This window comes from Malus domestica, chromosome 04, assembly GCF_042453785.1.
Source record: "Malus domestica chromosome 04, GDT2T_hap1".
NCBI lineage: Eukaryota > Viridiplantae > Streptophyta > Magnoliopsida > Rosales > Rosaceae > Malus > Malus domestica.
The window spans coordinates 25,878,278-25,894,049 of record NC_091664.1 but is presented as its reverse complement, the minus strand read 5'-3'; the positions used below and the strand labels follow the sequence as shown (position 1 = coordinate 25,894,049).

General features: G+C 38.3%; 1 protein-coding gene across 1 annotated transcript; it reads left to right on the top strand.

The window, feature by feature from the left end:
- Positions 1-74: 74 nt before the first annotated feature.
- On the top strand, positions 75-15,290 carry LOC139195339 (alcohol dehydrogenase 1-like). Its single transcript, XM_070820716.1, has 6 exons — positions 75-423; positions 939-1,075; positions 1,311-1,357; positions 1,477-1,802; positions 1,916-1,995; positions 15,049-15,290. Exons 4-6 carry the CDS (start codon positions 1,592-1,594, stop codon positions 15,259-15,261), a joined length of 504 nt encoding a protein of 167 aa, XP_070676817.1. The 5' UTR covers positions 75-423; positions 939-1,075; positions 1,311-1,357; positions 1,477-1,591; the 3' UTR covers positions 15,262-15,290.
- Positions 15,291-15,772: the final 482 nt, after the last annotated feature.

Genomic DNA, 15,772 nt, shown 5'->3' with positions numbered 1-15,772 from the left:
AAAGCCCAACACTAAATTAATCCAAATAAAATGGCCCAAACAGTGAGTGTCCGATTTTGCCCCTGACGGCAAAGCATTTCTCCGTTTAATCTCTCTTCCTTTATGGGTCTCTCTGCTCTGCTGTGGTCTGTCTCCCCCATTTCTTCCTGACACATCTAAGAGAGAAAGAGAAGTGAAGGAAGTGAACGAAGTGAACGAAGAACACATATGAATCCTTTTATTTCCAAGTTCAATTCCAATTCCTCGATTTTTCAATCGAATCGATCGAATCTCTCTCCTTCTCTCTCGATCTCTCCACCCAATATGTATTTTTGTTTTCAATTCAATTTGAGTTCCACAATTTTTCAAATCAATCGAATCGATCGAATCGGATAAGCACGGGCGACCTTCTCAGCATCGATTCTCTGGAGCTCGAGTTCCCCTGTCAGTATAACACGTTACCTTTCTCTTTCGATCTGGTTTTTGTTTTCAAAAAATTGCATGTTGCTGTTTCATTCTTGTTTTCAATTTATGATTTTGAATCTTTGCAGTTGAATTTCTTTTTCATACATCATTAGTTCTCGAACGCTTGAGATTTCTATGAATCCAATGATCTATTTTGTTTTAAATATTGTTTACATGATCGTACTGCTGTTTTATTTTTCTATTTTGTTTTAAATATTGTTTATAATTGGTAATGATGAGGATGAGGATTTGGTTTTCGTGGATTTCATGAGATGTTAAATTTTAGTTTTGAAAATTTCGAAATTGATTAAAAAGAAATTAACTTGGCAGCGGACTGAATATTCTGCTGTAATGAATTTTTGTCTCTATTTTTCCATAAATTGTAGATTTCATTACATTTTGTCAATCTTGATATTGTTGACGGTAATTGTGGTAAAAATACTGATTTTATCGATGTATTTGTTGCTAATCGCATTGGGATTTTTTGGTTGCAGTCGCGGTGGCATGGGAAGTGGGGAAGCCACTGTCAATTGAGGAAGTGGAGGTGGCACCACTGTAGAAACATGAAGTTCGCTTGAAGATCCTCTTCACCTCTCTTTGCCACACCGATGTCCACTTCTGGGAAGCCAAAGTAAAAACTTCAACTTTGAATGCCATTTTCTACTTTAATATCTGCGTATCGATAACTACATCATTAAGCATGATCCTTCATATGTTTATAGTACTTAGTCCTTAACTTGCAATTGATTAGTGAAGTTAAGCATGATTTTGAGTGCTAAGTCTAATGTGATGATAAATCCTATACAAGGCATTTTCGTGCTTAGAATGTCAGCTATTGGAATTGAAACATATATGTTATGTGCTAGGGACAACAACCGCTGTTTCCTCGCATTTTCGGTCATGAAGCTGGAGGGTATGTACACATCTCTGAATATTAAAGCTACATAATTTGTAATTAACTTAGTATTTGCTTCCATTTTACGCGGTTTGTTTACCTTTCTAAATTTTGTTTGCTTAACATTTTGTGTTTAGAGTTGTGGAAAGCGTAGGCGAGGGCGTAACTGAACTCCAGCCGGGTGACCACGTCCTCCCTGTGTTCACTGGGGAGTGCAAAGAGTGCGCGCACTGTAAGTCGAAGGAAAGCAACATGTGTGATCTGTTGAGGATCAATACTGATAGGGGTACCATGATCAATGATGGCCAGTCCAGGTTCCCCAAGGATGGAAAACCAATTTATCATTTTTTAGGTACTTTTACCTTCAGTGAATACACTGTTTGTCATGTTGGTTCTGTTGCTAAGATCAACCTGGCTGCTCCCCTTGACAAAGTTCGTGTTCTTAGTTGCGGAATATGCACAGGTTCGAAAGACTTCTCCCATTTGGACAGTGAAAAAGTTGGAATCAGAAATTAAGGATTTTCCAACTTTTCTTTCTAGAGTAATCAATTATTGTTTCTGTTGGTGTATTTGAAGGTTTTGGCGCCACTGTGAATGTTGCAAAACCGAAGGGTTCATCTATTGCCATCTTTGGATTGGGAGCTGTTGGTCTTGCTGTAAGTCATTCTTATTGTTCATCTGTTATGGCTCTTTTGGATAGTTTGGAGTAGTGTAAGGATTTTCTTGTTCATCTTGTTACATTTTAGGCTGCTGAAGGTGAAAGGGTTTCGGGCTGCTCAAGGATATAGGAGGGAGGATGGATGGGAGGGTGATTGTTTTTGTTTGCAGGGAGTCTCAGTGAGTTGCGTCACAATTTATACATTAGGTTTATCAAACTAAACTGATAGGAGCATATTTATGCGACTTAATTGGCTTGTTCTTGTGTGTTTACGTTGTGTTTCTTTAGTTATTTTAGTGTTTAAAGCCATTTTCATTTGTTTGTAGGTCTTAATAACAACCTTGGCAAGAAAAGTGCATTTTGGTGCATGTTGGATCAATATTGGGCTCAAATGGATTGCATGCATGAGGATGGACGTTTTGGGCATATGTGTGTGCAAGTGTGTGTGTGTAATTGCAAGGATAAACAATGACAACTCATACACATGCAAAGAAGCCCACTTGCAAAGTGAAAGACTCTAAGTACAAAGTATGCAAGAAGATGCATTTTGGAGGCCTTTGGAGCATGTTTCGGGCTTGGAATGGATAGCAAATGCATGGGCCAAGTGGATGGACGAATTTGAGAACTAAAGAGGCCAAGAATATGAAGAATTATGGTCCAAAAGATGAAGAAAACAGCCCAAAAATCTGTCACCCCAACTTGCATTCCTTGCCATGCAAACCACATAGAATTCCCTTTGGATTCCATGCCATGCTTGATCACTCTTGTCCCCTACATAATTTCTGATTTCATGCTTTAATTCATTTAATTATTTCACTCAATTGCTTGATACCTCTTGTTCCCTTCACCCATTAGATTTTAGACAACCTTTACATCCATTACATGCACCAATTGATGCTCCATCATTCACATTTGGAATCCAATGCCATGTGCAACACATGTTGTTGCACCTTTGACCCATTTGTTGACACATTTCACCTCCCTTTCCATCTCTATGCAATGTACACAATCATTCATGCTCCCTAGCTACAACACCACTCCATTTTACCCTTCACACTTTGCATCATTACTTCATTTTCACCCTTGGACCATTGCACACCACACACACAAATTGCCATGCATTTCATCCTTAACCTAACCTTATTTTCTAAGGTTTTTGGGGGCCTATAAATACATGTTTACACCCCTTGGCCAAAGAACAATCCCCCATATTCATCATTTTATCACAGAAATTCGTCCATACACACCCTAGGAAGCAAAACACCCCAAAAACACCATTCTAGTGCCTAGAAAACATAACAACCACTCCACCTTCTTCCACCCTCTTTGCCTAGTATTCCACCACCTTCCAACCATCAAACACTCTTCCACACTCACCCTAAACCCCTCCATATCATTCCCCATCCATTCTACACCATAAATCCACCCAAAAATCTGTCCACAAGCTTCATGCCGCAACAAGGAGGAAGGGAGATCCATTGATGCACTTGCTTTCCAAGTTGGAGCATTTTAGGTGTTTTCTTTCCCTTGATTTTAATGTCTAATTTTATGTATCTTTGTATTGCAAGAATGAGGAACTAAACCCCCTTAGTTGGGGGGTGATTTGAAACCATGTACATGCTTGCAATATGATTTGATTACATTCAGTTGTTATTTCATAAGTTGCGGATTCAATTCGTTCATCTACTTGATTGATAACTTATTTGTGTATGTTGATTGAGAGTGCACGCTTAGTTTTCATGCATGAATATGATGCTAGATTATGAGGGAGTTTCACCTAATAGTTACAATCTTATAATCACAAGTAGTGAAGGTCGCTTGAAAACGATCGCGTTGAATGAATTCTTGGCACTAGTTTCATGCTCATCATAGTAACGAATGCCTCGTTAACACTTATAGTTCTCATTGTGCTTCATGATTCTTGATTGTATCTTTATTGTGCTCATCACGTAAGGAACCTTTGAGGAATGCTTTGAATTGTTGTATGCGCTTTTCCATCCAATTCATTAACTTAAGGAGAACTTGAAGGTTAATTTAAGCGTATCTAATTAACTTGGGGTGTTGAGTTTCATAATTTATTGAAAGAACAACTGAAAATCATTTTGTTTGCAAGTGTGTCATGTGTGGAGAAGAACCTCCTAACTAGCCTTTTATCCATCCTTTTCATCCAAAAACGTTTTACAATCTGTTTTGTTTTAAAGTTTCTGTTTTGTTTTCAATTTTCGTCCAAAACAAATCCCCCTTTATTTTGAAGTCTTAGATTAGTTAGAAAGTGTTTTGATTTGTGTTTCTAAGTATTTTTATTCAAGTTTTCATCCAACTTCGTCCAAGTTCTTGTTAGGTTCTCAAAACTGCCCAGAAAGTGGTTTTTAGGTAGTTTTGAGTCATTAGGTTGCTGTTTTGAGTTTTATGTTTGTTTAAGTATTTTAAAGTATAGTTTTGCATTCTTTGAGTCTAGTTTAGTGTTTTAAATTTTATTTTTATGTTTTTAAGTCAGTTTTCAAGTGTTTAGCAATCCCTCCTAATCCCCGGCCTAGAACGATCCCTACTTACATACTTTACTACATTTGATAAAAAGAGGGTTTAATTTGTGTGCTTATATATTTCGCATCAAATTTTGGCGCCGTTGCCGGGGATTAGCAACTTTGCTAATCTCTTGGATTGTTTTCTTTCGAATTATTGTATTTTGTTTAAGTTTCTGTTTAAGTTGCTGATTTGTTTTGTTTTCTTTGTTTTTAGGTACTAGTTTATGACCCGTAGCTCACAACCTGTTCGTGAGCATATCTCCGACTTTGACGGTGATTTTGAGAGGACTTTGAGAACGAAAAAGAAATTGCAAGAGTCTAATCCTCTTAGTCCCGAGCCTGAATTAGAAGAGCAAGGTATAGCCATGGACAACCGTACACTCAAGGAGCTTGCCGCCTCGGGTTTGGATAATGCCGCACCATTGTGTATCCAATATCCCATGGCTGCTCAAGGTAAAACCGAAGAGTTCGAGTTAAAGTCAAGTTTGCTCCACCACATTCCAAAGTTCCATGGGCTTTCCATGGAGGATCCGAACAAACATTTGAAGGAATTTGAAGTGGTGTGCTCAAGTATGACTCCGATTACCGTTGACGGAAGTATTTTAAAGATGAAGGCTTTTCCATTCTCTTTAATGGACAAAGCCAAGGATTGGTTATACGAGTTGGCTCCCGGTACAGTTACATCTTGGGAGAGTATGAAGAGGGCGTTTCTGGAGAAGTTTTTCCCAACTTCTCGTATCATTCTTCTTCGTAAAAAAATAAGTGGAATTCAGCAAAGCCAAGGTGAATCTTTTCCATCTTATTATGAACGATTTAAATCACTTGTTGCTTCTTGTCCACAGCATCAGATGAAGGAGGAGTTACTTCTTCAATACTTTTACGAAGGTCTTTTACCACTTGAACGACAAATGTTGGATGCTTCCGCGGGAGGAGCTCTAGTGGATAAGACACCTAGGGATGCCAAAACTCTCATTGCGAATCGAGCACTCAATGCACAACAATATGAAGGTGTTGGGCAAAGAGACACCCCACGGCCACATCATGTCAATGAGGTAAGTTCTATTTCTGAGTTACAATCCCAAATGGCTAACCTTACGTCTATGTTATCGCAGTTGGTTGAAGGCCCCAAAACGCAAGGAACTACAATCTGTGGTGTATGCTCCATTCAAGGACACCAATCTGATCAATGCCCTCAATTAATTGAGAATGGAGGATGGGAATCGGCCAATGCTGTGGGTTATGGGAATCAAAACCAACCAAGGAATGATCCTTTCTCCAATACATACAACCCGGGATGGCGTGACCACCCCAATTTCAGATGGAGAGATGCACCACAATATGGCCAACAAAGTGGATTCCGACAACCCCCGGGTTTCTTTCCAAGGCCAATGGAACCACAACCACCTCCTCAGGCACAATCTTCCCAAACCAACCCAGGTACGTCTATGAATGATGATAAAACATATCAGTTACTAACCACCATGGCGCAGGGAATGCAGAACCAAGCAAAGGAGGTTAATGAGCTGAAGAAGCAAATGGGACAAATGGCCGAATTTTTGGGGCAATTCCGTGAAAATGGTAAGTTACCAAGCACTACGGTGGTCAATCCAAAGGGTGGCTTCAAATCTGCAAAGGCTATCACATTACGAAGTGGAAAAGAGGTGAGAAACAAGGAAGATGAGAAGATACAACTCAAGGAAGATGAGAACACCTACCCCACGGCAAGGGTACCATCACCCATGCAGCAGCCATCTAAGACATCCCATCCGTCCACCTCAGGTAAGAATGTTCCAAATGTTGTGATTTCGAACACTAATCTGCCCAATGTTCCTTTCCCTCGTAGATTTGCACAATCGAAGAAAGAAGAAAGCGAAAAGGACATTTTGGATACCTTTCGAAAAGTCCAAGTGAACATTCCTTTACTTGATGCTATTAAGCAAGTGCCCAGGTACGCAAAGTTTTTAAAAGAATTATGCACAACTAGGAAAAGAATTTCAAACAAAGAAGTTGTGAAGGTAAGTGAAAATGTATCTGCGGTTTTGCAACGGAAGTTACCTCCAAAGTGTAAGGATCCAGGGAGCTTTACTATCCCATGCGTAATTGGAAACACTAGATTTGAAAAATGCATGTTAGATTTAGGTGCTTCTATTAATGTTATGCCATATTCCATTTATGCATCAATGAACCTTGGTGAGTTAAAACAAGATGGCGTGATAATTCAATTGGCCGATCGTTCTAACGCTTATCCCAAGGGAGTCCTTGAGGATGTTTTAGTGCAGGTCAATCATCTTATCTTTCCTGCAGATTTTTATGTCTTAGAAATGGAGGATTCAAGCCATGCTCCATCATTGCCAATCTTGCTAGGCCGACCATTCATGAAAACAGCGAGAACAAAAATAGATGTGTTTATGGGAACATTAACCATGGAGTTTGATGGAGACATTATTCGTTTTAATCTTTTTGAAACCATTAAATATCCAATGGAGGACCATTCTTGTTTCGCTATTGACATTGTTGATTCTTTGGCACAGGTACATTTGGATCGAATGAACGACGATGCACTTGAAATAGCCTTAGTACACGGCATAGGAGCAAGAAACAAGTGTGGGGGAATCCAAGCAACCCACGGCATGGAATCTGACCATATTGCCGTGCCCCCTTGTGGTGAAGTGTTTGAAATGGTCGCGGCCCTCGAGTCATTGACATCACATTCTGGTAAGTCTTCACTCTCAATTTTAGATTCGATTTTGGCTAACAAGTTACTTCCATCCATTGTGCAGCCACCTACACTTGAGTTGAAGCCATTACCTTGTCACTTGAAGTATGTTTTCTTGGGAGAAGATCAAACACTACCCGTCATCATATCTAGCTCACTCACGGCCCAAGAAGAAGACAAGTTGATAAGGGTGTTAAAGGAGCACAAATCTGCCATTGGATGGACCTTGGCGGATATCAAAGGCATTAGTCCCACCACGTGCATGCATCGCATCCTTTTGGAGGAGGGAGCTAAGCCATCTCGGGAGGCTCAACGTCGCCTTAATCCACCCATGTTGGAAGTAGTAAAGAAGGAGGTTATAAAATTGCTTGACTGTGGTGTTATATACCCTATTTCTGATAGTCGTTGGGTGTCTCCCGTGCAGGTTGTTCCAAAGAAGTCCGGGATCACGGTGGTGAAGAATGAAGAACAAGAGCTTGTACCCACTCGTGTGGTGACCGGTTGGCGTGTTTGTATTGATTACAGGAAGTTAAATGCCATGACAAGGAAAGATCACTTTCCGTTGCCATTCCTGGATCAAATGTTAGAAAGGTTAGCCGGTTATAAATTTTATTGCTTTCTTGATGGATATTCCGGATATAACCAAATTGTGATAGCTCCGGAGGACCAAGAAAAGACAACGTTCACGTGCCCCTTTGGCACCTTTGCATACAGGCGCATGCCATTTGGTTTGTGCAATGCCCCTGCGACATTTCAACGATGCATGGTGAGTATCTTTTCTGATTATGTGGAGAAAATTATTGAGATATTCATGGATGATTTCAGCGTGTTTGGTAATTCATTCGATCATTGCTTGAGTAATCTGACCTTAATTTTGAAACGTTGTGTTGAAACGAATCTTGTGCTTAATTGGGAAAAATGTCACTTCATGGTTAAGCAAGGTATTGTTCTAGGACATATTATTTCTGAAGAAGGCATTGAAGTGGATAAATCTAAGGTAGACCTTGTTCGTCACTTACCCTCTCCAACTTCGGTTAGAGAGGTTCGTTCGTTTCTTGGTCACGCAGGTTTTTATAGGCGTTTCATAAAGGATTTCTCCAAGATTTCACAACCACTATGCCGATTGCTTCAAAAAGAGGTGGCTTTCGAGTTTGATGATGCATGCTCCACGGCATTCAAGCAATTAAAAGAAGCTCTTACTTCGGCTCCCATTATCACACCTCCAGATTGGAGCCTTCCATTCGAGTTGATGTGCGATGCTTCGGATTATGCGATTGGTGCTGTTTTGGGGCAACGAAAGAACAAACAACCTCATGTTATTTATTATGCCTCTAGGACACTAAATGATGCTCAATTAAATTACTCCACCACTGAAAAAGAATTACTTGCTGTGGTATTTGCATTAGATAAGTTCCGATCATACTTACTTGGTACTAAAGTTATTATTTTTACTGATCATGCAGCTCTCAAGTATTTACTCACAAAAAAGGAGGCCAAGCCTAGACTAATTCGATGGATGTTGCTTCTACAAGAGTTTGACATTGAGATTCGGGATAAGAAGGGCGTGGAGAATGTGGTGGCTGACCACCTAAGTCGAATGGTGCATGAGGAAGCATCGCCAATTTCTGAAACCTTCCCCGATGAGCAACTAATGTCTATCCAGGTAAGTGAGCCTTGGTACGCGGATTTGGTGAATTATTTGGTGACTAAACAAGTTCCTAGCACCCTAAACAAATTCCAACGTGATAAACTTAAAAAGGATGCTAGATTTTATGTTTGGGATGACCCATACTTGTGGAAATATTGTTCAGATCAGGTTATAAGAAGATGTGTGCATGAATCAGATTTTCACTCAATTTTAAGTTTTTGTCACACATATGCATGTGGGGGTCACTTTGGCACCCAAAGGACAGCTTTTAAGGTTCTTGAATGTGGTTTTTATTGGCCTACTTTGTTTAAAGATGCTAGAACCTTCTGTTTAACATGTGATCGCTGCCAAAGGACAGGTAATATTAGCCAAAAAGATCAAATGCCGCAGGTACCCATCTTTGTTGTTGAAATCTTTGATGTTTGGGGTATCGATTTTATGGGTCCTTTTCCTTCATCTTTTGGTTTCACCTACATATTACTTGCCGTTGATTATGTTTCAAAGTGGGTGGAAGCGAAAGCCACTCGAACTAACGATTCTAAAGTTGTGGCAGATTTTGTGAAAACTAATATCTTTTCTAGATTTGGGATGCCTAGGGTGCTAATCAGTGATGGAGGGTCTCATTTTTGCAACCGTACCATTGGGGCATTACTCAAGAAGTATCATGTGACGCATAAGGTTTCCACACCTTACCACCCCCAAACCAATGGCCAAGCCGAGGTATCTAATCGTGAGATCAAACAGATTTTGGAGAAGACCGTTGGGCCAAATAGAAAAGATTGGAGCTTACGGCTGGATGATGCACTATGGGCGTATCGAACGGCTTACAAGACCCCCATTGGTATGTCTCCTTTTCGACTTGTGTATGGCAAGCCTTGCCATCTTCCCGTGGAATTAGAACATAGAGCTCATTGGGCCATCAAGACCTTCAATTTGAATGTGGACCAAGCTGGAATTCATCGAAAGCTTCAATTGAGTGAACTTGATGAGATAAGGCATGAAGCTTATGAGAATGCTAGAATTTACAAAGAGAAGACCACGGCATTCCATGATAAGATGCTTCGAGGCAAGACTTTCGAAATTGGGCAGAAAGTGTTGTTGTTCAACTCCCGCCTTCGTCTATTCCCTGGTAAGTTACGTTCCAAATGGGTTGGCCCGTTTGTTGTTACTAATCTTTTTGTGCATGGTGCAGTCCAAATTAAGAGCTTGAGAACCGGGCAAGAATTCAAGGTGAATGGACATCTCTTGAAGCCATACTACGAGAACTTTGTGGAGCATGTTGTGGAGGAGATCCCACTGCATGCCGTGGGTTCCAAGGAGAAGTGAAGGTGTTCATCGTCCGGCTGGAAGACGTTAAAGCAAGCGCTTTAAGGGAGGCAACCCATTTATTCTGTTTGATTGTCTATTTTATTACTTGTTTAATTATTTTTGGTTATGACTTTCTATTTTGAAACATTAACAAATATGCAAAGGATTTTAACATTAAACTTCGTGGAAATGAACAGCAAACTGGGAAAGAAAGAAACAGACCAACACCTCTCCCTCGTGGCTGCCACATCTGCTTGGAGAACAAATAAGGAATTGCAACATCGCCAAAGAGAAAAGCTTCGCCGTACAATTCCAATCCAGTTCAAGTTCAAAGCTGTGGAAAGTCAACAAGATCAACTATCTCCAAAACCAGATTTGCGTTCTTAAACTCTACTCTGTCTGGTTTTTACTTTGCCATATTTGTCATGTTTATTTGTCGTTTATTATTTGCTTGTTTTTGGTGTGAGTATATGCTTGAAACATTGAGGACAATGTTTGATTTAAGTGTGGGGGGGTAACCATTGTTTTGCATAAAATTCGTAGAAATTTATCACCCATTACTTCTAGTGTTGTTCCTTGTTGTTTTAAGTATTTTTTAAGCTGTTTTGGAGTGTTTCAGTGTGTTTTGACATCAAAATCCGAAAATTCATAAAAATTTGAAAAATTGTTTTTGAAAATCCAAAAAAAGAGTTGTTTTTGTGCGCTTATTTGTGTCTTAGGGTACCTTCCAACACAATGATGAGGATTCGGTTTGTAATTGCATGACTGTTAAAGAGAGTTATAAACATTGATGAAAGTTTGATTTACTCTTTATTTATGCGTGGTTGTGGTTATAACTTATGAAATCACATGTAATCATAAAAGAAGAAAAAAGTAGTTTTTGTAACATGCTTGAAGGAAAGAACTCAAACTAACGCTACAACCTTGTGAGACTTGAGCTTAAACGTTTATTTGGAGAGTTAAAATCTGTGCATTCTTGTTTTCTAAAGTCATTGCATGATCTCATTATTCTTTGCTTGGTTATTACTTAGAAGGCGTTTCATCATTTAGTTCCAAATGCTAGAACTCATGCCTATTTCATTCAAAGCATGCTATTGATTTGCATAAAACATATTCAAGATGAAGTTATGTAGTTACCACCACCAAAGCCAAACTGCCATGTATCCCATATCGTTATATGTTTAAGTTAACCCCATTGAGCCTTGATAGCCTACATTCTTTGTTAAACCACATTATCCTTACCTAGCCTAGTTTAGGACCATCCATACCCTTGTTCTTGAAGCATAGTAAAACATAATTCAAATTGAATTTCTTTTGATTAATGTATGGCAGAAAACAAGTGTGGGGGAAGTGTGAGTTATTATGCTTGTTGAAAAGAAAAGAAGAGTTGAAAAAAAAAAAAAAAAAAAAAAAAAAAAAAAAGAGTTGAAAAATATGCGAAAAAGAGTTTTAAAGTGCTGCTTGTTGAAGAAAGGGTCCAAAACATAGAATTCGGCCCTAATTATTGCTTGAATCTTCCCTTCGTGTTAAAAGTTGATTACTGCAATCTAAGTGAATTCTAAGTTTCAATTTCATTACTTTACTTGCTATTGCTTTAAGAACGATTGTTATCCTTATCCTTCATTTGTTAGCCATCACCCCAAGCCCCGTTACAACCCTTAACTTCATCTTGAGTGTCATGCGTTTCAATATGTGGAGTTTGAAATTGATATGAGCATATGGTGTCACTGGTTCTCGCATCTAAGTAATAGCATTCCATTCATGAGATCATATCTAAACATGCTTATTAACTCCAGAAATTGCTTTCTTTGTGATACATATATGTGAGCATTCGTTTTCATATCTACATCAATCTTCTCACATATAACTAGTATAGGGTGTGTAGTTGGAAAATCTGAGTGAAAATTGAGTGCATATCTTGTAAGGAATTGAGTGAATTCTCTAAGGCATATTACTACATCAAAAACATTGTTTTAATTGATTAATTGTGAACTAGTAAGTGGTGACTATGATTAAGTATGTGCTTAAGTGTAAAGATGACTCAAATCTGTGGGGATAATGATTTTTAACATGTCATGTGCATTGGAAATCCCTGAGGCAAATGTTGGAAGGTTTAGGTTGTGTTTTATTTGTTTTGTTTCGTTTTATTTCTTTGTTTTGCTCGAGGACTAGCAAAAGCTAAGTGTGGGGGAATTTGATAGGAGCATATTTATGCGACTTAATTGGCTTGTTCTTGTGTGTTTACGTTGTGTTTCTTTAGTTATTTTAGTGTTTAAAGCCATTTTCATTTGTTTGTAGGTCTTAATAACAACCTTGGCAAGAAAAGTGCATTTTGGTGCATGTTGGATCAATATTGGGCTCAAATGGATTGCATGCATGAGGATGGACGTTTTGGGCATATGTGTGTGCAAGTGTGTGTGTGTAATTGCAAGGATAAACAATGACAACTCATACACATGCAAAGAAGCCCACTTGCAAAGTGAAAGACTCTAAGTACAAAGTATGCAAGAAGATGCATTTTGGAGGCCTTTGGAGCATGTTTCGGGCTTGGAATGGATAGCAAATGCATGGGCCAAGTGGATGGACGAATTTGAGAACTAAAGAGGCCAAGAATATGAAGAATTATGGTCCAAAAGATGAAGAAAACAGCCCAAAAATCTGTCACCCCAACTTGCATTCCTTGCCATGCAAACCACATAGAATTCCCTTTGGATTCCATGCCATGCTTGATCACTCTTGTCCCCTACATAATTTCTGATTTCATGCTTTAATTCATTTAATTATTTCACTCAATTGCTTGATACCTCTTGTTCCCTTCACCCATTAGATTTTAGACAACCTTTACATCCATTACATGCACCAATTGATGCTCCATCATTCACATTTGGAATCCAATGCCATGTGCAACACATGTTGTTGCACCTTTGACCCATTTGTTGACACATTTCACCTCCCTTTCCATCTCTATGCAATGTACACAATCATTCATGCTCCCTAGCTACAACACCACTCCATTTTACCCTTCACACTTTGCATCATTACTTCATTTTCACCCTTGGACCATTGCACACCACACACACAAATTGCCATGCATTTCATCCTTAACCTAACCTTATTTTCTAAGGTTTTTGGGGGCCTATAAATACATGTTTACACCCCTTGGCCAAAGAACAATCCCCCATATTCATCATTTTATCACAGAAATTCGTCCATACACACCCTAGGAAGCAAAACACCCCAAAAACACCATTCTAGTGCCTAGAAAACATAACAACCACTCCACCTTCTTCCACCCTCTTTGCCTAGTATTCCACCACCTTCCAACCATCAAACACTCTTCCACACTCACCCTAAACCCCTCCATATCATTCCCCATCCATTCTACACCATAAATCCACCCAAAAATCTGTCCACAAGCTTCATGCCGCAACAAGGAGGAAGGGAGATCCATTGATGCACTTGCTTTCCAAGTTGGAGCATTTTAGGTGTTTTCTTTCCCTTGATTTTAATGTCTAATTTTATGTATCTTTGTATTGCAAGAATGAGGAACTAAACCCCCTTAGTTGGGGGGTGATTTGAAACCATGTACATGCTTGCAATATGATTTGATTACATTCAGTTGTTATTTCATAAGTTGCGGATTCAATTCGTTCATCTACTTGATTGATAACTTATTTGTGTATGTTGATTGAGAGTGCACGCTTAGTTTTCATGCATGAATATGATGCTAGATTATGAGGGAGTTTCACCTAATAGTTACAATCTTATAATCACAAGTAGTGAAGGTCGCTTGAAAACGATCGCGTTGAATGAATTCTTGGCACTAGTTTCATGCTCATCATAGTAACGAATGCCTCGTTAACACTTATAGTTCTCATTGTGCTTCATGATTCTTGATTGTATCTTTATTGTGCTCATCACGTAAGGAACCTTTGAGGAATGCTTTGAATTGTTGTATGCGCTTTTCCATCCAATTCATTAACTTAAGGAGAACTTGAAGGTTAATTTAAGCGTATCTAATTAACTTGGGGTGTTGAGTTTCATAATTTATTGAAAGAACAACTGAAAATCATTTTGTTTGCAAGTGTGTCATGTGTGGAGAAGAACCTCCTAACTAGCCTTTTATCCATCCTTTTCATCCAAAAACGTTTTACAATCTGTTTTGTTTTAAAGTTTCTGTTTTGTTTTCAATTTTCGTCCAAAACAAATCCCCCTTTATTTTGAAGTCTTAGATTAGTTAGAAAGTGTTTTGATTTGTGTTTCTAAGTATTTTTATTCAAGTTTTCATCCAACTTCGTCCAAGTTCTTGTTAGGTTCTCAAAACTGCCCAGAAAGTGGTTTTTAGGTAGTTTTGAGTCATTAGGTTGCTGTTTTGAGTTTTATGTTTGTTTAAGTATTTTAAAGTATAGTTTTGCATTCTTTGAGTCTAGTTTAGTGTTTTAAATTTTATTTTTATGTTTTTAAGTCAGTTTTCAAGTGTTTAGCAATCCCTCCTAATCCCCGGCCTAGAACGATCCCTACTTACATACTTTACTACATTTGATAAAAAGAGGGTTTAATTTGTGTGCTTATATATTTCGCATCATAAACCACACTTTTTTACCAAAGCAAAGTGAACTATTTATCAAACTGAACCACACTTTTTTACCAAAGCAAACTGAACTATTTATCAAACGATGTATGAGAACATCATTTTCTGTTTTGTCCGGATTCTTGGCGTCTGAAATTTGGCTTTTCCCGTAACTTTGGTTTATGTTCCAGGTTATACTATTTGCTTCCTTCGTTCCGATGCTTGTACATATGCATCTTGGATTGGCACTTGGATGGATTTTGATTTGACAATGCATGTTGTAGTGGAAGAGAAGCACATGCTCAAAGAGGAAGGGGAATGAATCTCATGTCCGCTGGATGGTAGTAGGTTGCTTTGCAGTTTCAAAGACTAACTGTGTTCTTCTGTGCATCATGTGGAGTTTCATGTTCAAGTACACACTTGTGTATATCATTGAGCCATGTAGGCAATTCATTAGGTTTAAGAGGGAAATCGATTTTTTGGAGGGCGAATTATGAACACCATTTTATACATTAGGTTTATCAAACTGAACTATTTATCAAACTGAACTATTTATCAAACTAAACTATTTATCAAAGTGAACTAGAAAACCACACTTTTTTACCAAAGCAAACTGAACTATTTATCAAACCAAACCACACTTTTTTACCAAAACAAATTGAACTATTTATCAAATTGAACTATTTATCAAAATGAACTATTTATCAAACCAAACCACATTTTTTTACAAAAGCAAACTGAACTATTTATCAAACTGAACTAGAAAACCACACTTTTTTACTAAAACAAATTGAACTATTTATCTAACTAAACCACATTTTTTTACCAAAGCAAACTGAATTATTTATCAAAGTAAACTAGAAAACCATATTTTTTTACCAAAGCAAACTGAACTATTTATCAAAGTAAATTAGAAAACCACATTTTTTTACCAAAACAAACTGAATTATTTATCAAAGTGAACCATCGGTGATATGTGATATGTGATTGAATAATGTTGAACTCATA

Bases quoted from the DNA above. Each gene is read 5' to 3' on its own strand.
- LOC139195339 (XM_070820716.1), top strand. From the start codon at position 1,592: ATGTGTGATCTGTTGAGGATCAATACTGATAGGGGTACCATGATCAAT. The intron at 1,803-1,915 runs GTTCGAAAGACT...GTGTATTTGAAG, and splicing joins TAGTTGCGGAATATGCACAG to GTTTTGGCGCCACTGTGAAT. The intron at 1,996-15,048 runs GTAAGTCATTCT...TGCATGTTGTAG, and splicing joins TGGGAGCTGTTGGTCTTGCT to TGGAAGAGAAGCACATGCTC.